The 26,612-nt window shown below is 44.1% G+C and overlaps 2 protein-coding genes across 5 annotated transcripts in view; both read right to left on the reverse strand.

Annotated features, from left to right (window-relative positions):
• Window positions 1-24,413, reverse strand: part of VEGFD (vascular endothelial growth factor D) — a 35,898-nt gene extending 11,485 nt beyond the window's left edge. The window contains exons 1-3 of the mRNA XM_047075921.1: window positions 23,573-24,413; window positions 5,421-5,631; window positions 380-570 (exon numbers count right to left, since the gene is read on the reverse strand). Coding sequence (XP_046931877.1) covers window positions 380-570; window positions 5,421-5,631; window positions 23,573-23,662 — 492 coding nt within the window. The 5' untranslated portion in view covers window positions 23,663-24,413. The remainder of the gene's footprint in view (window positions 1-379; window positions 571-5,420; window positions 5,632-23,572) is intronic.
• An 84-nt stretch (window positions 24,414-24,497) lies between these two features.
• Window positions 24,498-26,612, reverse strand: part of PIR (pirin) — an 89,761-nt gene continuing 87,646 nt past the window's right edge. For 3 of the 4 annotated variants that reach the window (XM_047075922.1, XM_047075923.1, XM_047075924.1), the window contains exon 10: window positions 24,498-24,801. In XM_047075922.1, the coding sequence (XP_046931878.1) occupies window positions 24,689-24,801 (113 nt within the window). In that variant the 3' untranslated portion in view covers window positions 24,498-24,688. The remainder of the gene's footprint in view (window positions 24,802-26,612) is intronic. The other variant, XM_047075925.1, reaches the window with a different exon arrangement.

Consider the following 26,612-nt stretch of genomic DNA (forward strand, 5'->3'; position numbering starts at 1 on the left):
GGCTAGAACGACATCACGCGCTACACGGTGAGGTTTGTAATTAGCCACCCCCCACTCTACAGGGGAGGAAGCAGATGTACAGACAGGTTCTATATCTTGCCTAAGGCCACACAACTATTGAGTGGAAGAGTGGGGACTTGAACCCAGGCAATCTGCTCTAAAGCCAGAGGGACTTCAGGCTCTGGAGTCCCACAGACCTGGATCTGAATCCCAGCTCGGCCACGGCTCAGCTCTCTGAGCCTCAGTCTCCTCATCTATAATAAGATATCCTCTTGATTTGTTTCAGGGATGAAATGAGACGGTGCCCATTGACATTGGGCTCAGCGGCACGCCTGTCCCCCGGGGCTTCGGAGGGGGCCGCGGGCGGATGTCCCCTTACCTGTTTGGAAATGTAGGAGGTGCTCGTGTTCATGCAGACGCGGCTCTCCTCGTTGCAGCAGCCCCCACACCGGAACACGTTCACACAGGGGGGCTTGAAGAACGTGTCGGTGCTCCTCCCCAGCTCGCTGGCCACCTCCACGCATGTCTCTCTGGGGCTGCACTGGGTTCTCTGCCATTCCTCGTCGATAACTGCGGAGAGGAAGCCGTTGGGGCCGGCAGGCCAGCGCGGGCCAGGGTGCTACCGAGCACAGTCATTTTCGCGTCTGCACTTTGGGGGGGGGGGTGGGGGGCGGCCCTCTAACCAAAGACTGTTTTCGGAAAAATTAAAACCACAATCTGTGTCCCTTCCCACTGATCGAATACCTTCTTTGGCAAAGAGCATCATGTCTGGTATTGGAACCCCCCCGGGTACCCCTGGGAGACCTGGCTAATAAGGAAGCAAATGGAAGCACGTGAAGAAATAACCTGTAAATGTTATTTGTTAAGCAATTTCGGGACACAGCTGGACAGCATTTCTTCCACTTGAAGTCAGGTGCGGGTGGGTCCTAGCGCCATCAGGAGATGCGTGTCCGTTGGCTGCTAAAGTAGCTGTAGGAGGATTCAAACCCGGCAAACCACATGAATGGAAATTTAAGTGGGACTGATCTTTCCTCAAGCGAGGGTTTCGTTCATTTGCGAGTGCCCCATGCCGGTGTTTATGTAAAATAATGAAATGAGCCAGGTCATTTTGAAATTAGCCAGGTCATCTTCTGGCCATTCTAGCTAATTTGAAGGAAACCAGAAAAAGACACAAGCCTCTGGGAATAAAAAGATTACATACTTCCCTGTAAAACAGTACTTGCTTTTTCTCTCCTAGTTTATTTTTAAAAATTAGACTCTTCTGCACAGCAAAGGAAATAACCAACAAAACTAAAAGGCAACCAACGGAATGGGAAAAGATATTTGCAAATGACATATCGGACAAAGGGCTAGTATCCAAAATCTATAAAGAGCTCACCAAACTCCACACCCGGAAAACAAATAACCCAGTGAAGAAATGGGCAGAAAACATGAATAGACACTTCTCTAAAGAAGACATCCGGATGGCCAACAAGCACATGAAAAGATGCTCAACGTCGCTCCTCATCAGGGAAATACAAATCAAAACCACACTCAGATATCACCTCACGCCAGTCAGAGTGGCCAAAATGAACAAATCAGGAGACTATAGATGCTGGCGAGGATGTGGAGAAATGGGAACCCTCTTGCACTGTTGGTGGGAATGCAAATTGGTGCAGCCGCTCTGGAAAACAGTGTGGAGGTTCCTCAAAAAGTTAAAAATAGACCTACCCTATGACCCAGCAATAGCACTGCTAGGAATTTACCCAAGGGATACAGGAGTGCTGATGCATAGGGGCACTTGTACCCCAATGTTTACAGCAGCACTCTCAACAATAGCCAAATTATGGAAAGAGCCGAAATGTCCATCAACTGATGAATGGATAAAGAAATTGTGGTTTATATACACAATGGAGTACTACGTGGCAATGAGAAAGAATGAAATATGGCCCTTTGTAGCAACACGGATGGAACTGGAGAGTGTTATGCTAAGTGAAATAAGCCATACAAAGACAGATACCATATGTTTTCACTCTTATGTGGATCCTGAGAAACTTAACAGAAACCCATGGCGGAGGGGAAGGAAAAAAAAAAGAGGTTAGAGTGGAAGACAGCCAAAACATAAGAGACTTTTAAAAAACTGAAAACAAACTGAGGGTTGATGGGGGGAGGGTGGGTGAGGGGTATTCAGGAGGGCACCTTTTGGGATGAGCACTGGGTGTTGTATGGAAACCAATTTGACAATGAACTTCATGCATTGAAAGAAAATAAAAGGCAAAATTAAAAAAAAAATAGACTCTGACACTTTGATACTTACACTTGTACAGCCTTTCCATGGGTGTTTTGGGGAAATGAGTCAATTTTAGGATAAAGACAACTTTAAAGACTTTCCTTGAGCTTGCCATACAACTGTAGAGTTTAGTATGTGTTGGAGGTGGTGGTGAACACCCTCCTGTGGTAGGAAGCTTCTAAAACGACCCCCGGTGAGGCCCACCTCCTGGTGTTCACGCCCTTTTACAATCCCCTCCTCTGTGGGGGCTGGGCCCAGGGACTTGATTCTTATGAAGAGAATACAGCAAAAGTGATGGGAATCTCACTTCCATGATTAGGTTTAAAAAGACGGTGACTTCTGTCTTGCTAGCAGTCTCTGGCTCTTGCTGGCACCCTCTCTCTTTTGCCTTTTCAACTTGTAGGCTCTGATGAAGCAAACCGCCATGTTGGAAAGGTCCACATGGCAAGGAACTGAGGGCAGACTCTGGCCAACAGCCAGTGAGGAGCAGGGACCCTCAGTTCAGCAGTTTGTGAGGAACTGAGTCCTACCAACAATCTCTGAGTGAACTTGGAAGCACATCCTGCCCCAATTAAACCTTGAGATGCTGCCCACAGCCGAAGATGACACCTAGACTGCAGCCTCTGGAGAGATCCCGAAGGAGAGACACCCAGCTAGGCCATGTCTATATTTCTGATCCACAGAAACTGTGAGATAAAATATGTTTAAGCAGCTAAGTTTGGGGGTAATGTGTTACACAGCAATGGATAAAATCTCCTCCCTTTTTACCCCATCTTCCAAAGTTTATGTGGGTCTTTCTCCACGTCATTCTGGATTCCCATAGATGCGAACATGTTTCTGCCAGAAGGGACAAACAACTGCTCGAAGTGTACAGATATAACATTATTGTTGGAGATCTGACCCTAGTCTCTGAATTATTCCTTCAAAACACCTTTTCCATATCTTTATTCCTCCCCCCTCCCCTTAATCTTAATATTCCTCATACGTGGCTTCTTCAGTCAGTCACAAAAACAAGCTGTTTGGCCACCTGAGAAACCTTGCATATGCTATGCAATCTGCCTTAACTTTGTTTTTTCATAATAAAATCTTTCAACCCAAGACCCTTTTAATTTCTGATTATGAATGTTTATATAAAGAGCCTAAAGGCTATAACCATGAGAGAGAAATTACCAAATTTGGTCTTAATATGAATATTGTTTAAGTCACTATTATTAATCACGAGTCCTGGGAAAAGCAAGTAGTTGACTTACAAGAATAGTGCTTTGTTTAAAATTCTACTTAAATGTTGCTTTCCATCTGCTTTTTGTAAGACTAAGTTTTGAAAGTTGGAGTGGTACGAGATTTTAATCAAAATTGTGTGGAACTATGAGTAATGCCACTGCTTAAAAGCTTCATAAGTTTACTATTCTTTCCTAGCAAAGTCCTGCCAAGCAGGACTGCTGTGCCTCAGGGAATGACCCCCAAATCTGTGAGGAAGAGTTGATAACAAATGAGAAGTGGTGTAACACCTCAATTTGATCATTTACTGCTTCTAACTGAGCAAACAACTTCTGATGATTCCCATATAAGAGACATTTTAGAGTTGGCAAATTCCATATTTTTATGTTTTTTAAAATACAGTTGTTTTGTTTTTGTTTTGTTTTGTTTTGTTTTATGGTTTCCGCCTCAGAAAACGTCAAGACGCCTGGGTGGCTCAGTCGGTTAAGGGTCCAACTTCGGCTCCGGTCATGGTGATCTCACGGTTTGTGAGTTCAAGCCCCGCCCACGTTGGGCTCTCTGCTATCAGCACAGAGCCCTCTTCAGATCCTCTGTTCCCTCCCCCCCATCTCTCTGTTCCTCCCTTGCTTGCACTCTCTCAAAAATAAATAAAAACATTATTAAAAAAAAACTGTCAATGTAACTGACTTTTTTTTTTTAATCACCTAGTCTTGGTTGTATGGTAAATGCTTGTCTCCCTCCATTTTCACGGAGTATCTCCAGGTTCACCCCAGGCCTTCAGACAGGTAATCTGGCTAAGGCCTTGGATCTTCAGGTGAGGTCGGATCCCTCTGTTTCCATGAAGTCCATGCTAATTGGCCACATAGAAACAAGTAGAGCTTCAAACCTCTGGCTTAAGTGGGTTCTAGGCCAGGGTTCTAACTGTCTCAACTCAGACACACGGTCATACACAAGAGCACAAAGAACCCTCTTCGCACCCATGCCCCCAGTGCTGCCAAGAGATTTATCCCCCGACACACGGCCTTCCCCACAGCTGACAACAGCGGCCTGTGCCACCTCGTCGTCTTTTTACATATGGAAACAAAGAAAGATAATTCTAGAAAAAGAGAAAAGAATAATTTTGGCCTGATGGTTAATTTGAATTCTGTGATAGATGTAACCCATCACTAGGTAATCCTAGGTTCATCAAATCTAAAATGCTAGATCAACAATGCCCCAGTGGCTTCTTGTGTTGTTTTGCTACGTTATCCAAAAAGTCCAATGCCTAACCAGAGGCCCCGTGACAGTGTTTGGCAAGCTTCATTCATTATGGCACAGTACCTATACAGACAATGGTTTTCTTAAAAAGAACCTTCATATCTTACTAGGGAACAATCACCCCCTTTATTTCAAATTAGGTTAGTTCCTAGTCTGGAGTTTGGATTCTTTTGTTGAGAGGATTCTCCACCTCTGTCACCTAGTAATACTGATATGCATTATGACAACTCAGCTTCCAACTTCTACTTTTCATGTTTGCTAAAAAAAAAAAAAAAAAAAAAAAATCCCAGAATTTTGAAGACATAAAAGAAGTGAAACCTAACTTCCTCATCTTTAGTCGATGTAGATGCGATTTTTTCTCTATGAAGAATGGTCTTTCTAGGTTTGTTTTGCCCTGGCATCTCTGAGTTAAAATATAGTTGCGAATTTTAAAGTGTTCTCTTGCATCGGTTTTCGATCTCAAAATCATGTTGCATATATTTCTCTGCAGAATCAACGTAGGAAACAAGGGTTCTCTGCTAACGCCGAGGCTATGAAATCAGGCACCCCGTTTCTTTTCCCGGACCCGCGCCTGCCCTCCTCAGACCCTTGGAAGAAGCTGGTGCACGTGTCAGTATCTGACACACTGCAGAACTGGCTTCTGGCCACACGTGCGTACGTGCGCGCGCGCGCCTACCTTTTAGGGTTTCAAGGTCGTAGAAAGTGGCCGCAAACCTGGTGGCCCGATGGGAAGCCGAGCGGGAGTCTGTGCCGGTCAAACTCGGGAGCTTCAGTCGGCATCTCCACAGCTTCCAGTCCTCGAAGTGTGTGATTCGCAGCAGCTCCTCCAAACCAGAGGCCGCCCTGATCTGCTGTTCAGACCGTTCTAAGGTTGACCGAGACGCCCGCTGTCAACAGACAAAAATACTGGTTTCAAAGCCAGTTACTAAAGTTTTAGTGTGTCCTGACGGCCCACATTGCCGACCCTTAAAGATGTAAATGGAGCTGAAAAGAAATTAGAGAGATCGTTCAAATGTACACCAGTACCTAGGAAAACTACTAGCGAGTATTTTTGATTCACATGCTGCTCATTGATGATTGAATCAAAAAAAAAATGATTCCCCTGGTTTCTCGGGACATTTAAAAACAGTACCATAGTGGCCGGAATGGTGGACTTCGAAATGCTATATCCCAGAACCTGGGAGCGTGACTTTACTGGGGCCAAGGATCTTTGCAGAGGTAATTACTGATCATGAGATGAGATCATCCTGGATTATCCAGGTGGACCCAAATACAAAGACAAGCGTCCTCTTAAGAGCGAGGGAAAGACATGGACACAGATGAGGTTTTGTGAAGGCGGAGGCAAAAGTTAAAGTAATGCAGCCACAAACCAGGAATGGCCCGGGGCCGCCAAGAGCTGGACGAGGCAAGGAAGGATTCTCTCCGAGAGTCTTTGGAAGGAGCACAGCCCCGCTTACACCTTCATTTCACGTTTCTGGATTCCAGAACACTGAGAGAATAGAGTTCTATTGTTTTAAGCCACCAATTTTGCAGTAGTTTGGTACAACAGCCACCGGAAACTAGTAAGGATTTTAAAATCACACAGTTTTTGTGACAGGAGCCGATGACCATTGCTTTCATCTCTGTTATCTGAGAAGCTGGCCCACAAAGTCCTGGGGACCCTGCCTATAGACCCACAGGAAAGAAAGGTTTTAAGACCTTGATAACCTGAATTTTCTAACTTCCAACCCTCTGAGCCTTTCACTATTCCCGTTCACTATTTCGAAGGCATCTTTTTTTTTCTGATAAAATACACTTCCAAAGTTTATGTTGAAAATTTGCTTTCTGCCCAACTACACGGACCGTATTGGCTGATACAACGCATGGATGTGTGAGACTCCGCCAATACGGTAAATTGTTCAAAATAAGGGGCTTGGTTATACAAATATGATACATACATACAATGAAATACCATGTGGTCATCAAAACCAGTGATGTAGACGTACATTGGGACAGAATGAATCGAGCTCCTCCCTGGGATGTGCTGGAGAAACGATACAGCAGTCTGTCTATCGTCAGGGACCCAGATTTTCACCTGCTGAGCCTGCGCCTACTGGATCTTTGTTTTCCTGGGCAGCTGGGATATGCGGGCCGAGGGGATTTTTAGAGCTGGGTGAGGGGGGAGCCAAGGGACCAGGACAGCTGCAGGGTGGTGCTGAGGAGGGAGGACGGAGAGATGGGTGTCGGCTGCCTGCTACAGGGGAAGGAACGGTGGGGAAGGAGAGCTGAGCAAATGGAACCTTCAGGAAGCCTTGCGTCGAGTGGTGTGATGTACACCCTCCTCCACTGCGCCTGAAAAACTTTAGTTAAAATCTGCATCAATAATCAAAGTTTTAGGAGGACTTTTTGTTTTTAGATATGATGGTAGGTACAGAGTGTTGTCCAAAAGCGGGGTGCTCAGAAGAGCAAGTGTGGTCAAGTCATGTATGATTCGGTTTTTATATATTTTAAAATTGTTTGTGCATGAGGGCGCCTGGGTGGCTCAGTCAGTTAAGCAACCGACTCTTGATTTTGGCTCAGGTCATGATCTCGAGGTTTGTGGGATAGAGCCCTGTGTCGGGCTCTGCTTGGGATTCTCTCTCTCTCCTTCTCTCTTTGCCTGCCCATCCCCCACTTGTGTGTGTGCGCTCTCAAAATAAACATTAAAAAAATAAAATAATTTGTGTATAATGTCCTTCGTGTATGTATGTATACATAAACAATCATTGTTAATTAATCATACATGTAAAATTACATATATATATATATATATATATATATATATATACACACACACATATATACACACATATATTATATATATACTACCTGGAGGGATAGATATGAAAATATAAACACTGATTCCTCTTCTACATCAGGGACTGTCAAACTACAGTTCCCTGGCCTAATTCAGCCTGCTCCCTGCCTGTTTTATGAATAAAGTTTTATTGGCACACAACCATGCCCATTCTTTTTACATATTGTCCATAATGGCAGGGTTGAGAAGTTGCAAAAGAGACCTTCACAGCAGATTCAATCTTGAGGCCAACGTCCTTTCAAATTTCAATTCTTTATCTTTTCAGGCATTATATTTTTCATTATTCCATGTGTTGTTTCAATTCTAGTTTTGAAATATCTACCAGACATGTATTGGAGCGCTTTAATGATCGTACATGTCTCTTAAGTGTACTTTCATATTTATCTATTTTTTTCCTCCCTTCATCTCTCTTCAATGTGTGAAATTAATTGGTTCATCTTCCCAATCACCACTTCTCCAATTGTGAGTCTAGTAAGTTTTTAATTTCAATCACCACATTCCTAATTTCAAATATTTCCACTTCGTTCTCCTTCCTTTTTATTTCTGTATGTTTCTTCGAATTTGTCATTTTATGAATATCATTCCTTTAATCTCTTTATCTCATTCCTAAATACACTTATTTCTTCAAATTGTCTTATTTTAACTTCATATATATGATTTATATCCTGATTATTAATTTTATTGGCTTGCTTAGCAATAATTACCTCTGTGATTTGGAATTTTGTTTAGTAGTTTCATCTTCATTGGGAGTTCATTTTTTTTTCTCCCTATCCTTTCTTCATTTAGAAGTTCTGTGGTTGCAACCCCTGACTCCCAGGGCCCTGAATCCAGAATCTTATTGACTATTTATGACTCAGGGATCAGCCTGGTTCAAGTCCCGGTCGCAAGGAAGTATCTGCTTCTGTTGCCCCTAGGTAAGCAGTTTCATAGAAGACACGGCTCCAGGCAGCAAAGAGCAGTAACTTCCTTCCGCTTCCATGGAACTGATGGAGTGCACTCACGGAACCCATTACCCGCTGAGGTTGAATTCTTGGTGGCCTCCACCTTCCAGACCCAGAGTGCATCAGTTCGGCAGCTTCGGCTTCATGTTTTTTAAAAGTTTATTTGGACTGAGATACAACTGACACACGGCATGGTGTAAGTTTAAGGTGTACGATGTGTTGATCTTTTCAGCTTCACGTTTTGGTACCATTTCTGCACATGTTTGCCATCTGCCGATGTTTATGATCGTTTGATCAATTTTATATTTTACCTATAATTGCTATGGAGTATAAAAGACCTCAAACCATGAATTGGGAAGGTCATCTTGCTCAGAAGTTTAGATATGGACGTGTGTGTGTTTAACAAAAGGGGAGAATCTTGAACATGTTTATAAGCTTGAGGAAAAGAGGCAACAGAGAGGAAGACCCCGAACACACATGCAGGAGAGAGAAAGCAGAGGTGCTGGTTTGACCTAAGTTGCAGAGATAAATGGATGAATGGATGAGAGGGTCCCCTTCTGAAATAGGCTCATAGAGAATGACATGGGTTTATGCACAGCGAGACTGCCTGGGATCTAGGATTTCTCACTTGTCTGTGAAAGTTAAATCAGGGCAATTTTCTGGGAGTGAGGGGAAGAGGAAGCTTGAAGAACAAAGATAGGGTTTGTGGAACCGGCATCAAATTTAAGCAGCACGCCACAGCCTCTTCATCTAGGAAATCTGGGGATGAAACTGAATAATTGCTCATGTCGTGAAGCAACTCTGAAATTCATTGATTCTCCATCAGGGCCCATTTGTCAATGGCCTCCCATTTCCTGATTATTCATCACCTCTTCACAGTTTAATCTCTGAAATACATTTTGTTACATCATTGCTTCCGCATGAAAATAATGAAACCAATCCAATAGCTTTTTATAGGTTTTAAAAATTGTACTATATTGAAAGAATTTTTATTTATTGAGGCAAGTTTCATTCAATACCATCCATGAACATAGAAAGATGTACGTTTTCACAGTTCTTACAGATTTCAATTCAATCCCAGAAATGTTTTTAAACTATCCAACTGAGAACTCAGGAGAAAATATCAAATCTCTAGATTGAATTAAAGGCACTGAAACGGCTCATAGGACTTGCCTCATCATAAAACATGCAGTGTTTACTCAAGTACTCAGAGTTATTTAAGCATACTTCAAGCCTCATAATTTAAAATCTAGTTTGAAATAGCTGAGATATTGCAGACAGTCATTTTGCTATTGCAAGCGGAAATACTATACATAAATACAACTCAACGTAAGCAGACACCTGACAATTCATCGGGGGATACGTCTACAAAGGGTCAAAAACGGCCGGCTGGCTGTTGGTTTCCAATAGACTTTCTGCACTAGTTGATTTTTGTGTAATTAACGTTGTTATCTGCTTGGGTAAGACAAAAATTAAAATCACAAGGTGTGAATATAATCCCAAATGTATATATAAGCCATTGGTTTCAATGGTTTTAAGTACCAAACATTTGTCAAGTACGTTAATCATGATTTTTTCCTCTTTTCTAGTGGAACCCCTAATCAAAACTAATTAGAAAGTACTCAGCAAGAGGAAGGAAGTGAAGCAGGGTTACCAGATCTCTGCTTTTTGTTACAGTAGCACCTTTTTGTGTGTGTGATAATTAATCCAATACTATTAGCAATTTCACTCCTAGATAACAAATCATTCTCTGATGTCCTGGCCACCACAAGCCAGTTTCGAAGATGTGAGACTTAAAGTCTTTGTAACAAGATTTTACTCTTATTTGAATGTACACTGTTTTCTGCACTACAATAGGAAGGGTAGCCATTTCTCCTCTTGTTAACCCCCAAGTTCACATGGCACTCTCCCATGAGGAAGCACGAGCATCTCCACAGCTCGGGCTTGGTCAGTAACCTGGGCCAAGGGTGACTGAAATGGCAGGCAAGATGTTCGGAAAAGTATGGCGGCTGGGTTTGTAGGAGGAACTTGGAAGAGTCCACGTTGTGGGGAAATCAAAGGCCTCGTGGACGCCTACTAAGTTAAATTCTAAATCTCTGTCCCCTCTCCTCCTCAAAAATATCTAGTCAAGGAACATACTCAAAGAGTAAACAAAGGCATGATTGGGGGATATCAAGGAGCCACAGTGCAAAGATCAGTGGGAGGGCCACCGTGGGCACAGAGCCAAGTTTAAGAGTGGGAAGACTGGCACATAAGATGAGGGAGAGGTTGGTACAATGAGGTACCACGTCACATCCATGTGGATGGCTACAGTCAAAAAGACTGACAATACACCAAGTGTTGTTGGGGAGGTGGAGCAGTAGGAACCCTCTTACACTGTTGATAGGATTCAGCAGTTCTTTAAAAAGTTAAACATAAATTTACCATATGACCAACCCATCGCACTCCTAGGTCGTTCCCAAGAGACAGAAAGTAGATGACTGGCCACCTGGGGCTGGGATGGAAACGAGGGTTAACTGTAAAAGGGGGCACAAGGGATCTTACGTAGATGATGGCTGCTCAACTCAGTAAGTTGCTAAAAATTATCAAATGACTTAAAACAGGTGCATGGGTAACTTTTATGGTATGTAGATTGTGTATCGCTATAATTATTTAAAACCAAAAAGAAGAAGGACTGGAAGCTCGAAGGCCAGGCTACTTGTACCAGTTCAGGAGGCAGTGGGAAACACCAGAGAGCCGAGTATTAGTAAGCATCCATTCCGCGGGTTTGCTCTTTTGTTCTTGCTCTCGCCGTGGTCCATGCCACCCCCTCTGCTTGGCGCCCTCCCTCCCTGTCCAGTGGAACCCTTCTTGGCCAGATGTTACCTACTCAGGGAAAAGAGGCTCCCCCACAGCTCCCACCCCTGCCTGGGTCCCGTCCCTAGGTCGCATGGATTCACAGCACCCCATTTTTCTCCTTCCCAGCACCTACCACCACTGACACTAATGAATCATTTGTGTCCTTACTTGCTTACTTGTGTTGGTCTTCCTCACCGAGTTGTAAGGGCAGCAGTGATAATGGGTCTTATTTATATAGCAATGGTAAGAGCTACATACAAAGGTATTAAATAAGTGGGAAAAAATGATTCATTGCACGCTATAGAAAATCTAACCCAGAGATTGTTCACTTGTTCAAACTACCTCACTATAAGTGTCTTCCTCCGGGTGTCCTCTCTGCAAGTCCAAAGCCAGTGCCGCTTGTTCGATCAAGCTATGATGTGCCTAAGTTAGACGATATCATTTAGGAACACATTGCATTTCCCTTACGAGAATGTTATCTCTTTGAGGGTAGAACATGTCTGCTTCATCCTTTTTACATAATAAGCACTTAGCACATATCTGATGAGGAAATTTACGAGTAATAACTACACACATGCCTTTGACAAATAGCGATTCGGCCTAGGCTTGTGTGGTCTGTTTAATGTTTTGTATAGAGTAGTGCTTCTCAAAACAATGTGTGCATGAATCACCGGGCCCTCTGGTTAGAATGCAGATTCTGATGCAGGAGGTTTGGGGTGAAACCTAGGAGGCTTTTTTAATGTTTGTTTATTTTTGAGAGAGAGCACACACATGAGCGGGGGAGGGGCAGAGAGAGAGGGAGACAGGATCCAAAGCAGGAAGGAGGCTCTGCGCTGAATGTGGAGAGCCTCATGTGGGGCTCAAGTTCACAACCCATGAGATCATGACCTGAGCCGAAGTCAGACGCTTAACTGACTGAGCCACCCACGCGCCCCTAGGATGCTGCATTTCTAACAAGCTCCGGGGTGATGGCGATACTGTTGGTTGGCTGACCACACTTGGAGAAGTAAGGGTTGGGAACAGAGGTTCTCAACCTCGGCTTCGCCTTGAACCTACCTGGGAAGAAGCTTCAAAGAAATACTGATGCTTTGGGATCCCATCCTCAGAGATTCTCATTTTATGGGTCTGGGCCGCAGCTTTGCCATCAGGAATTTTTTTATTTTTTTTATTTTTTTTTTTTTAATTTTTTTTTTCAACGTTTATTTATTTTGGGGACAGAGAGAGACAGAGCATGAACGGGGGAGGGGCAGAGAGAAGGAGACACAGAATCGGAAACAGGCTCCAGGCTCTGAGCCATCAGCCCAGAGCCCGACGCGGGGCTCGAACTCACGGACCGCGAGATCGTGACCTGGCTGAAGTCGGACGCTTAACCGACTGCGCCACCCAGGCGCCCCTAGGAATTTTTTTAAAGAAAACTTCCTGAGTGTTTGCTAGTCTTAGGGGAAGCTGGGTGGGAGTACCTAGGAACTCTCTTTACTATCGTTGAAACTTTTCTGTAAATCTCCGAGTAGTTCAAAATAAAATTTATTTTAAAAATCTTCCCAAGTGATTTTAATGAGAACCACTCATTTGGAGGATGGTGCATGCTGGTTTAAGTCCAAGGACTCTGGTTAGTGCCCGAGGTAAGTAAGTACAAGTCCATGCAGTAGGGAATAAATGGTAGATGCACGCTGAGAAATAATCCTACTCTTTAAGCTCTTCTGGGTTACACCTTGGACTCAAAGTATTTGCGTAAGTATCTTGATTAACTGGATTTCCAAAGCCTTTCTTAAGTCATCTGACTGACTACCAGCCCCCAACCTGTATGACTTTTTCAAGATTGAAGACCAATGATAACCCTTTCCAGACAAAAGAGCGTGCAGTCAGCTGCCTTTCCTGCCTGAGCCCATCCTAAATGACACAGTAAATTGCTTCTCAAATTCCCAAGGACTCAAAACAACCCATTTCTCAAAACAGAATAAAAAATAATAGGTAGTGCTTTAACTTACTGGAATTCAACAGGGAGGTGTACATTGCAATCTTTTCACAAGGTGGTCCATAAAAGTATTTGAAAGAAAATATCAATGAGGAGTATAAACATGGATGCCTAGGTAGGAGGAATATGGCTTGGGGTCCACAGCCAGGCTCGGATCCTGGCTCCGAGCTCCCAGACGTTCAGTGAGGAATTTCAGAGTGGAGCCCTTGACTGCTTGCCTCAAAGAGCCATGAAAAGCTTTTCTTAGGCCATCCAGTCCCATGCTATTAAGAATCCTGTTCTAGATATGGAAACAGACCAGCTCTGCAAAATTCCTCTCTGGACCTCTTGACAGCGTTGAGTCTACGATTCCCAGCCTTTTAAAAACTGTTGATGCTATTTTGTCCACCATGTTGGCAATGTGTTCAGGAAGTGTGGTAATAAGGAGGTGGAGTGAATAGGATTTATATCTTGGGAAAATCCAGAAGCTTCTGGGTGAGCTATGCAGAGACCACATTTCACAAGACTTTGCTTAGGGATTTACAAGTGTTGCCTGGGGCCACAGTAATAGAACTGGAGTTCAGAGGCATCACAGCAGTCAGCACCTTCCCTCTGCAGTAGGTTTGGGGAAGTGGGTCAGGTTGCAATGCAAATAATTCTGTGCTCCCTCCACCTCTTAGGAACTTCTGTTTCGCTGCGAGAGCATTTTGCATTTCATCTCTAACGAAATGTTTAAGGCTTAGCCAAAACCCCCAGAATTTTCCTGGTTTGGGTTCTGTGTTGCACAGTCATATTCCCAGCTGTCCTCCACAAATATTGTTTCCCCTGCCCCCTCAATCCCTGTTCTCGCTCTCTCATGTGTCAAGGAATCTACCCAGGCCATGTTAGACTGCTGAGTCCAAATGAAGTTTTCCGACTCTGCTTCCCGTAGCTCCCAAGTGAAAATAACATCCCCCGACAGGAAGCTTTGCCTGACATCATAGACCACAGCTAACTGGAGAGGGGACCACATGGATGTGAATTGTTCGAGACCGGTTTTGAATGGGAGAGCACTCTGGAAAACGTGTTGGCCATTTCTGACAAAGTTCAACATACACTCACCATATGATTGAGCAGTCACACTCCTGGGAATTTGCTCTTGATAAAGGAGGACTTAGGGTTCACATACAACTCTTTACACTAATGTTTATAATAGCTTTCTTCATAGCAGTCCCCAAGCTAGAGGGGCGCCTGGGTGGCTCAGTCGGTTGAATGTCCGATTTCAGGTCAGGTTGTGATCTCATGGTTGGTGAGTTCGAGCCCCGTGTCGGCTCTGTGCTGACAACTCAGAGCCTGGAGCCTGTTTCAGATTCTGTGTCTCCCTCTCTCTCTCTGTTCCTCCCCCACTGGTGCTCTGTCTCTGTCTCTCAAAAATAAATATTTTTAAAAGTTAAAAAAAAAAAAGAATCCCCAAACTGGAAAGAACCCATAAGTCTTTCAATGGGTGAGTGGTTAAACAAATGGTTCCATCCATCCTGTGAAATACCACTTAGCAAGAAAACACAATGATCTGGTCCTTGCAGCACCTTGGATGGATCTGTAGGGCATCAGCAGTGGAAGAAGCCAATCTCAGAAGGTTAGTTACTGGAGGACTCCATTTATGATGTTCTCAAAAAACCAAAATGATAGTCATGGAGAAAAGATCAGAGGTTGGGGGGAGGGTATGACTATAAAAGGATAGGCTAAATGAATGTTTCCCTATCCTGAGTATGGTGGTGGTTACACAAATCTATACATGTGTTAAAATTCATAGAACAGCACACCAAAAGGGAAAAATACTTCAAAAAATAAAGTAGGCTGCCTTTGAATCAAGGCACTGCTCCTTTTTAGCTATTTGACTGAGGGTCAGTTATTCCTTCTCTAAGGCTTGGCTTCCTCGTTTATAGATGGCAAGGCTAATCGTGCTCAACTCAGAGAGCTGATGTGGAGATCACACGAGGTCATATGTGGGAAAGGGTCAGGCATGGAGTCAGCACTCAGTAAAGTTAACTTCTTTTCTTTCTTTTCTCAGGGGTGGGGCATCAGGTCCTGTGCTGCAGTGCAGGGGTCTGTGTTTTATGGCTTTGGTTTCCCTGAGTAACCAGAGAGGGGAGTTTGAAAAGAACAAGACGGGGAAACTTCAATCATAGTAAATAAAAATTTAAAAGAGAAAAACCTTCCCAGGGTAAATCAAGGACAAACTTCTTCTCCTCCTCCTCCTCCTCCTCCTCCTCCTCCTCCTCCTCCTCCTCCCCCTTCCTCTCCTTCTTCTCCTTCTCCTTCTCCTTCCTAACACTTCTTGAAGGTATTTTCAGATGAAAGGCCAATTTCAAAGTAATCTGTTCAGGCTTTACATATGTCTTTATAGACAGATGAGAAACAACCCACTTCTTAACCCTTTGCATTCTGTTATGATGGTCTGGCCTTACCCGGAACAGATGGTACCTACTAGAATAGGGCTCATCAACTGAGGGCAGGGAGGAGAATGCATGCTTGCTAGTAATTACTGCTGGGGTTTCTCAGAGGGAGCCAGCCAAGGGCCTGGTCCTGCTTCTCTGAAATCGAGGAACCTGGCCATCTGGGGGCCTCATGCTCCCGGTGGCTCTCTCGCTTACACACTTCTGTATTGAAATGCATACATATGAGAAACCTAGGGTGTTTAATTAAACTTGACTAAGGAAAGGAATTGCAAATGCAAGGAAATTGTGTGTGTGTGTGCGCTCACATGCACGCACATGCGCGCATGCATTTCTGTGTGTGTACATAGCCATTTGGGTATTTTAAGGGGATACTGGAGGGCTAAGATGCCTGGGACCTCCACATCCTCCAATTTGATGACTACTGTTGGTGGTTTTCTCCCCAGCCAAATGGTTTAGCATTTGGGGAGATGTTTATGCCCCCTTCATATGTTTTAAATCCATGCTCTAATCAAATGCCTCTGCTCCCATCTGATACATCTGTGATGAGGAAACGTGAGGCAGATGCATGTGGGATGGGCTTAGATGGCAAAGCTCAAAGGGTGCTCTGAATAATCCCAAGAGTATATATTCCTGTTATAGTTTCTTTATCACTGATCTCAAAGCTGAAGGGCCCAGTGCATGAGGAAACAACTCAAAGCCTTCATGGCAATTAGGTCATTGGCTAAAAACAATTGCACAGCTGCCCCCCAAAAGGGGGGAATACCTTTCTAAGTCCTATTGGTATTGGGCCATGAGACTTACTTTGGCCAATGGGATATTACAAGACATGACACAGAGTACTGAAATGTACTCAGGAGGGCACACTGCTACATTTCTGCCATTACAACTACCTGCTTCTGCTAACCCGCTGATCCAAGGATGAGAGGCATGTGGGGCAGACCCATATTCAACCGATGGCTTGAGCCTTGATTGTGACTCCCAGCTGACCCACAGCAACATGAGTGAGAAGAGGTTACTGACATTTGAAGCCAGTAATTCGGTCTGTTACACAGAGCGAAATTTGGTCTGTTACACAACATTATGGCAGTGACGGTTAACTGCTAGAGCCCTATTTCAGCCTAAGTGTGACACAATGCATCGGACGGGCACAAGATCTTTATGCAAAACCTCGTGTCCTTTTGGCCAGGCGGCCCCACTGTACTGCTGGCAGTCAGCCCAGTATGCCCCCTTTTCCTTTCTTCCAAAGATGCAGCGGTCCCATATCAACATTCCATGGCTCTCCTTCTCTTCCTCGCCAATATCCTCTGCACTAAGATGCCCAAGGATCCCCAGTCTTGAGGTGATGTTGTAATTGTGAACCAAGCACACCATGGCAAAGGCTGCTTTTACTTTTTCATCCCACTCTGTTCTTTTTGAGGAGATCTTAATTTAGAAAGAATTCAGGGCATTCATTCAGTCAAAATTACACCCTTCTTAACTCTCTCCAGAATGGAACCATAAGCAACAACAAAATATTCGCCCTGGCAATATTCCACAAATGTCATGATCTCTCTCCAGAATCAACTTTGGCCAAACCTAGATTTCAGGAAAGCAGTACTTTTCTCCAACACGTGATTGTTATAGTTATTTAGGTAACAACGAATGACCAAAAAAAATGACTCATGAAAATTTACATTATTAAAGCTCCAGGTGTTAAAATGATCCTTCCCACAGGCCAAAATGAACCTCTTGGCTGTTGGTAAGACATGAAAATAACTAAGACATCTTTATTTTATAAAAATGTCATTTCCACTCATGTGCCTGGCACGTGGTAGACATTCCACAAATATCTACTGAGCTGCATGGATAGCCTTCCTTTTTCCAGGGAAAAGGAGCCTACTCCTGAACAGCAGAAATAAACTTAAGGGTCTTCCTTCCCCGATTCTACCCCAGTATCCAACCATGGTTGTCTCCCACCTCACAGATAAGTTCAGAAACATGGAGAAGCAATCACAGGTATGTTAGTCATTAATACCCTTTGCCAAATATTTCCAGCTTTCTATCTGCCGAGCACATGGAAGGATGGCATCTCCTGCTCCCCTGTGGTTGGATGGAACAGTGGGTCAGGGGGCTGTGACCAGAAGCGGTAACAGGTCACTTCCTGGCCAGAGCATTTAATTGCCAGGACAAGACTCTCCGGGGCTCTCTGGCCCTGTCTCAGTGATTAATGACATTCAAGATGTGGATGCTCAGCCAGCTTCATCCCGAAGTGGAGCTGACCCTGAACTAGCTGGGACGGCCGTGTGGTATGAGCCATAAGTAAGTCTCAGTTGTTTATGAGCCACCAAAATCTGGGGGTTGCTTGTTACTGCGGCACAGCATGGCCTAGGCTGACTGAAAAGTATCTGACCGGAGTACTTTGCCATAATCTAGCACGTGTTCACAAACCACAAATCACCAGATGAAAACACAGACAGCACTTCTCAGGGATCTCAAAGATGAAAGAAATCATCACGGCGTCCATGTTTTACCCATGTGGCCCCACACTGCTTTGCCCATCTCCCTTTCTGTGACCAGCAGGCTAGAATATGGGCGGAGGTGACGTCTTCTATAACTGGCTCCTAGGAGTGAGCACCTTATAGAAGGGCTTGTGGCTAAAAGGACACTGCAGGATTCTTTCCTAGCAACACGTGAACCCTCTCTCACCCCGAGGAAAACAGCACAGGGTGAATATGCTGTCTTATCAAAAATGCTTCAGGGGACGCCTAGCTGGCTCAATCAGTAGAGCTCGCGACTTTTTTTTTAAGTTTACTTTTTATTTGAGAGAGCGCGAGCAAGCACGAGCAGGGGAGGGGCAGACAGAGAGCACGAGCAGGGGAGGGGCAGAGAGAGAGGGAGAGAGACAGAATCCCAAGCAGGCTCTACACTGACACTGGGCTCAAACCCACGAACGGTGAGATCATGACCTGAAGTTGGACGCTTAACCAACCGAGCCACCCCGGCTCCCCAGCATGCAACCTTTTTTTAAAGTTTACTTATTTATTTTGAGAGGGAGAGAGACAGAGCAAGCGAGTGAACAGGAGAGGGACAGAGAGAGGAAGACAGAGAATCCCAAGTAGGCTCTGAGCTATCAGTGCAGAGCCCGACATGGGGCTCAATCTCACAAACCGCAAGATCATGACCTGAACCAAGATCAAGACTCGGACGCTCAACTAACTGAGCCACCCAGGCACTCCTGGCAACTCTTAATCTCAGGGTCGTGAGTTTAAGCCCCATGTTGGGCATAGAGACTACCAAAAACAAACAAACAAACAAACAAACAAACACGCTTCAGATTGTAAAAAACTGAAATCAGACAAGCCACAGTGAGAGCAGATGTTGGAGACTGCTTCATGTGACAATTTATAACCTGGGTATCTCAAGATCCTACAGGCCTTGTCCATCAGTCAGTCCATACTTTTTCTGGTATCTACTCTATTACAGGCTTTGTGCTAGGTGACTGGGACACTGAAGTAGACCACGCAAAGTTCCTGTTCTCAGGGCGCCCCGCAGGCAGGACTGGAGAGGCCGGTGAGCTGCTGCCTCCTGCTGGCCGCCCTGTGCTCTGCATCCAAGTGGCTGCCATAGTGGGAGAGGGACTCTAGCTGGGGCTGGAGCAGCAGTGCGGGGCCAACACCAGGGAGCGCAAGCAACTCCTTAAGACAAAACACAACAAAACAAAACAAAAGGAAGAGAGAAAGAAAAAAAGAAAAGTTCTTGTTCTCAAAAAGCTTTCCTTCTAGTGGAAGATGACAAAGTAATAAACGTATATGCAAACAAACGAAAAATGTCAGGTACCGGGCCGCCTGGGGGGCTCAGTCGGTTAAGTGTCCGACGCTTGGTTTCAGCTCAGGTCGTGATCTCACGGTTCATGAGATCGAGCCAGACATCGGGATCAGTGTTGACGGCACGGGGCCTGCTTGGGATTCTCTCTCTGCCCCTCCCTGCTTGTACTGTCTCTCTCTCTCTCTCAAAATAAACAGTCCGAAAACAATGTCAGGTACCAACACAGACTATACAGACAATAAAATCATGTAATGATACAGATCAGGGTTGACAGACTATGACCTGTGGGCCAAATCCAGCCTGTACCCTGTTTTACTATAGCCCATGAACTAAGAATTCTTTTTTACAATTTTAAATGGTTGAAATGAATGAAAAGATGATTTCATGATGTATGGAAATGATCTACAATTCAAATTTCAGTGTCCACAAAGTTTTATTGGAACACAGCCACACCCTCTATGATCCGCCCCGGCTACTTCTCCAACCTCAACAACACCTGTGGCTGTGGCCCCCACTCCCCCTAATGCAGCCACACTGGTCCCCTGGCTGATACCCAAACACCCAAGCCACCTCCCTGTCCTCCCCCATGGTCAGTGCCCAATGGTTGCCTTTGCCTGCCTGACTTCCTTCAGGGGTCTGCACAAGTGACATCGAATCAGAGAAGTCTCCCCCGCCCATCACTCTGTCTCTCCTCCTGCTTGATCTTCTCCACGGCACTACCCCTGACATGTTAGAGATTTGCTATTGCCTGCCTCTCCCCGCCACGCTTGGAACAGAAGTTCACAAGAGTCAAAACACGGTCTTCTTTCCTGTTGCATTTCCAGCACTGAGATCAGTGCCCAGATGTAGTAGGCTCGCCACAATGAAGTAAAAGAATTGTCAAACACAGTTACATTGCAACGGGAGGCAAGGGAGATCCTTTACCAACTGGGACATTACAAACCGCTCAAAGCTTTCCTGATGCGGGGGAGGCCTCAAGGTGTCTTGTTTATCATGTCCTAGTATCTTGGTAGAGATTATAAGAACTAGTGGCAAGAGAGAGAAAAAACTGGACTAACCATAGAAGCCACAAAAGAAATGTCTCGTTTCATCTCCTCTCAGTCACATCCAAGTGGTAGGAAGAGTTATGCTTAAAAATGTCCTCAGAAACAGGGGCACCTGGGTGGCTCAGTCAGTTGAGTGTCTGGCTTTGGCTCAGGTCATGATCTCACCGTTCGTGGGTTCAAGCCCCTCATTGGGCTCTGTGCTGACAGCTCAGTGCCTGGAGCCTGCTTCAGATTCTGTGTCCCCCTCTCTCTCTGCCCTACCCCTGCTTGTGCTCTCTGTCTTTCAAAGATGAATAAACATTAAAAAAAATTTTTTTTAATGTCCTCAGAAACAAGGTCACTGTCATTTGTGTCCCTACTTCTCTAGGACCTCCAGCCAATGTGCCTGGCAGCTCTGGATCTTATTATGTCAAGCTCTATATGGAAGCATTCATGCGTCCAAATACTGTATTTTCGTCCCACAAAATGTCTTTATCAGCTGGTTCCTAAAAGGGGTTCCATAATGGAACTTGTTCAACATTCACCATTACTGTTATTTTTTTTCTTAGGGTCCTATAGTAAAGGTTTATCCACAAGTCCAAATTGGGATTTTTATTTATTTATTACTTAATTAAAAAATTGTTTTTAACGTTTGTTTTTGAGAGAGACAGAGACAGAATGCGAGTGGGTTAGGGGCAGAGAGAGAGGGAGACACAGAATCCGAAGCGGGCCCCAGGCTCTGAGCCGTCAGCACAGAGCCCAACACAGGGCTCAAACTCGTGAAATGCGAGATCATGACCTGAGCCGAAGTCAGACACTTGACTTACTGAGCCACCCAGGCACCCCCCGTACTGAATTTTAATTTAAATAAGAAGAGCATTAACATTAAGAAATATATTCTTCTTAGATTTTCTCTGAAGAAAAAGGGGGTAAAGGAAAAGTCTAATAACCAACATGATACACCTCCTTATCCCTCACATTACCCAGTCACATCTGTGCCAAAACTTGTTTACTCTAGGCGTGGCTTTCCTTCACATCAGAAACATTTAATTTAGCGAGGGGTTGGGTGGGTTTGAGCACAATATATGTAACTTCAGTTTTTTAAGAAAAATTTTTAATGTTTATTTTTGAGAGAGAAAGAGACAGAACGTTGAGTGGGGAAGGGGCAGAGAGAGAGGGAGACACAGAATCCGAAGCAGGCTCCAGGCTCCTAGATGTCAGCACAGAGCCCAACGCAGGGCTCGAACCCACAGACCGTGAGATCATGACCTGAGCTAAAGTCGGACGCTTAACCAACTAGGCCACCCAGGTGCCCCCATACCTTCCCTTTTTACAAGAAACTCAGATCTATATGAAAAAATTGCTAATGGTGTTACATATACTGCTGCCTCTTCCATTTGCAAGGACATATCTTCTGTCACCTGCAAATTCAAACAGTTTCCTCTGCTGCCCCACTAATTAGGTTCATGTGTTACCAGTAAATTTGAACATTTTAAAACCCCACCGTCCCCGGGACACCTGAAGAATTCTTGGTGCGCAAGCTCTTTAAAAGAGCTGAATAACCTAAAGAATATGACTTCTTTCCAACAATCCCAAATCTCCTCTTGTAACTATCAAATATAGTGACGGTTCAAAGTAAAATGAAAACATTTTTAAAATCCGTGGAGTAACACTGGCGTTGGGGGCAGGGGGAGAAGCTTCTAGAGGCCCAACACATCTAAAGGACTCCTGAGTTTTATGGACTTAAAAAAGGTGATCAGCCTTGAAAAGTCTTATTTGCTTGAAACAAGTCCAATTTTCGCCGTCACCTGGGCTCAGAAGCAGATTCGTTTCTACTTACCATCTGGCAGGGAAATACGGAGGGCGGGCTGCGGTCAGTGAGGTGGGGCTGAATGGCTGGGAACTCTCCTGAGTGCATTTGGAGTTCAGAAAGCTAGAAAGATTTTTTTTTTTCTTGGAAAGCTAGAGAGACTTTCTTGTTTTAGAAAGACATTAGTAGACTGTTACACCAGGTGGCCGCCCCTGAGCCCAGCGTTCAATCTTTGTTACAGACATACCATAGGTGTGTTTGGTCACTGTACGGACATCTGTGCTTGATACGACTGATACTAACACTTTTTTACCCAAGGAACAATTTTCCCCGGTTGGGGGCGATATCACACCTGCTGAAGATGCATGTCCTAACAACAGCTACAGAAACTCAAGCTCATGTTCGACTGTTCACAGCCAGGAATTCCTAAATCCATAATAATTTAGCACTATTTCAGTCCAAACAAATCCAAATCATTTTCAAAATAAAAAGCTGAAGAAAACAATGTAATCTACAAAATACATAAGACTGGGCGAAATACTGCTCAGTCAGTAACATTCCAGTTAATTCTTTTGTGTTACTCTCAATTCCCCAGGCTCTGAGACTTGCCTGTAGAACTAAGGATTCAATTACTGTTGAGTCTTACCCATTTCAAAAAGCATATAACCAAACGACTTCCAAGAAAATATTTTTCTAGATGGTGGCAATGGGTAATTCTAGAAAACCAGATAAAAGTCATCTGTAGAAAGTACTGTAGTTTTGCGATTTACAAATGAAATTAACTAAACTGACTAATGTTTGCTGCTCCCACCAACCTGAATAAATGACTCACACAGTTATCTGGGTCATAAAAACAAATCAGTGCTTCATTAGAAATTCACTCTGCCATCTGCATATATGAAGAGAAACTTACCCAACCAAAGAGTCCCGAAAACTCATTCATGTTCTATTACATCTCCAGAAAAAAAACCAAAAACAAAAAACAGCATTTTCAAATATGCATGGCAAGAATCTTAGTAAGCCTAAGATCCAGAATACTCATTAGCAATGCAAGATCTATCCTGTCCACTATGAGGAGCGTTCTGCGCTTTTATATTTTCTAGAAAATGAGGGGCAAAGAAAGTCCTCTGAACAAGCCAATAAAAAAAAAAAGCTGCATCACATTAAAATGATGCCACCTACCTTCACCGTTCCATGTTCGTAACTGGAGCCCTGTGCCAGGTGCAGATAAGACATCATGAAAATATTCACCACGGCCCACTGTCTGTACATTTTGAAGATTTTAATATCCACTGATTACCAAGCAGTTGACATCAGGCAGCTAGAGAAAACTGTTTCAAAAGGCATTCTCCGGAAGGAAAGGAAACCCTAAGAGTTCACATGGAAAAACAAATCATCAGTTGTGATCAAAATCCAATGAAATGACTTCAATTAGTCAAGGAACATTTCTGCACAATCTTATGGGGGGAGAGAGATGAAAAAAATTTTAAATGCTCTCATGCTCCAAAAATAATCAGAAGGTGGACATGACTTCCACTGGACATGAAAAAGCACTCCAAATTCATGTCACGTCCAGCAAATTAAACAAACAAACAAACCTCTCCACCCTATGCCCCGGGTTCTAGTTGCTTTGTAAGGAGGTGGTGCAGCCACCGCTGTTAGCAGCTACAAGAAGCCTGGAACCCAATTCTGGATTCAAACTTTTTTTTTTCACAACCCTCATGGAAGGTTGCAGAAGTATGTGTCCTAAATCTGACAGATTTTGGCAGAAAATGCAAGGAAGTCTTGGCTGTAATCCTGTCGCGTCCCTACCAATAGCAGGGCAGTTTTCAAAACTGACTCAAACCCTCAGGACTGCTGTTCCTTTAACGCAGATAACCTGTAACGTGAAACCTCGGCACACAGGCGTCAATGTTGCACCACAATGCATTGTTCAGGAAGGGACCTCAGATGGTCACACATCTACTGCCAGGGACACACAGAAAGCAATCAAATATGCTTAAAAAACTTACCTGTGCACAAAAAAAGCACATGAAAAGCCAAACATGCACAAAATGACTTTTTTTTAACAGAAGCTTAATAAGTTAGGTCAAATGAAGAACACGGATTTTTAAAGAAGCAACAATTAGGTTTATTTGCATGTACCGGGAAATACCTCACGTGCATTGCTATCAAAACCGTGTTATCACTTTAGTGTGCAATTCTTTAGAAGCACTGGCTAAGTCAGCTTTGGAAACAGATGGATGCCACAAGTGGCAAAATTCTAGAAAGTACTGAGATCTGCTTTTGTGCTCTTCACTAGTTTCCAATCTTTGATTTCCAGGTTTTGGCTCGTTCAAACCCATTTTTTGCATTTCTGAAATCAAGGATGGCCTGAGAAATCTCTTCATTGGTGTTCATCACAAATGGACCTAGGGGAGAAAGAGACATTCAGTAAGTTCTGGGTGACGATAATATTTTCTTCTATCACTATAAATGGTATATATTTCTAGAGTTCTTTTTTAAAAAAATTTTTAATGTTTATTTTTGAGAAAGAGAGAGTGAGAGAGTGAGCACGAGCAAGGGAAGGGCAGGGAGAGGGAGGCAGAGGGAACCCAATGTGGGTCTCGAACTCACGAACCTCGAGATCATGATCTGAGCCGAAGTCGGACACTTATCCAACTGAGCCACCTAGGCGCCCCTGTATTCCTAGAGTTCTTAATCTGAAACTGACCCAGGCATATCTAAACAGTAAAAGGTTATTTTGCAGCATCCAATCCCTGAGAACTAGAATACAAGTTTCTTGACCAGGACTGTGTACGACTATAAAGACCAAACTCCAGATACACAAATGCAATTGCATCATCCACTCACTCCTGGGTTTGGTCCTATCAAAATCATTTTTATAGTTGTTAGTTTTTCTTCTTCTTCTTTTTTTTATTGAGGTGTAACTGACAAACAACATTAGTTTCAGGTGGACAACGTAATGATTCAATATTCGTGTATGTTGTGAAATGATCACCACAGTAAGTCTAGTTAACATCCATCACCACACACGGTTATAGAATTATTTTTTCTTGTGGTAGGAACTTTGAAGCTTTACTGGAGTTGTTAGTTTTATAGCATTAGCTGATGTTAAGAATTGAACCGATCTGATGCAAGGAACTGGCAAATTCCATCATGGTTTTGGGGGTCTATGCAGTATACAAGGCTGCATACTTACATGAGGAGTTTAAGTCATCTTTGGACATTTGCAGCAACTCACTGACAGTAAATAGGAGGTTATAAAAATTACAAGTCAGGGGGGCTGGCAAACTTTTTCTGTAAAGGGCCAGACAGTACGTATTTTAGATTTTGTGGGTCAAACAGTGCCTGTCTCAACTACTCAGCTCTTCCGTTGAAGTGCAAAAGTAGCCACAGACAATAGGAAAGTGAATAGAGATGGATGTGTTCCAATAAAACTTTATTTACAAAAACATGCAGTTTGTTGGCACCTTTGTCTAATTCCTAGGTTTGGAGGATGGGGGTACAGTGCTAGAAGGAGGGATCGAAGGGGGAAAAGAATGAGGCGCCTGACAGGCAGGAAGAGGGCAGACTCCAGTAGGCTTTGGATGCCTTCTACGGGCAGAACTGTGGGGGTAATTCTGCAGGTGATCAGGGGTCACCCGAGGGTGAAGCAGATAGTAACGTCATCTGATTTGCAGTTTTTAAAGATTTTGGCATCAGGGTAGAGACGGTGTGTGGCCTAAGAGGCTGAGTTTTGGTGGTGGAACTGTTAAGGGCAGCTGGGATACAGGACACAGGAGGCTGTGGGTACAGCAAGGCGTTCGGCTCTGGATACTGTGACATGAAGGTACTGGAGACAACGGAATGGCTTCCTGGCAGAGGGACTTGATATATTGTCAGAAACATGGATCTGGGGCTCAGGAGAGAAATTTCATCTGGAAACAGACACTTGGCCTATTTCGGATAGGAAAGAATGAGGGAGCCCTGAAGTGCAAAATAAATAATCAGTCCAAGAGGGCACCCTGGAAAAGCCAACTTTAAAAAGACACACAGAAGAAAGGGAGATGGAACTCAGAAAATGAGAGCAGATCCTGGGCCAAGGACCAATTTCTCGCACAACATAGTATCACGACAGTTTGGACTCGTGGAGCCCCTCTCCTGTCTCCCAATGATTTTTCTCTAAAAATGGTGCACTTCTGGGCTTCCATTTTGACACTCCCCTGGGGTATTCTGCCGT

This window comes from Lynx rufus, unplaced genomic scaffold (assembly GCF_022079265.1).
Source record: "Lynx rufus isolate CCGP_SWC_20201006 ecotype Redwood Valley unplaced genomic scaffold, mLynRuf1.p SCAF_14, whole genome shotgun sequence".
Classification (NCBI taxonomy): domain Eukaryota; kingdom Metazoa; phylum Chordata; class Mammalia; order Carnivora; family Felidae; genus Lynx; species Lynx rufus.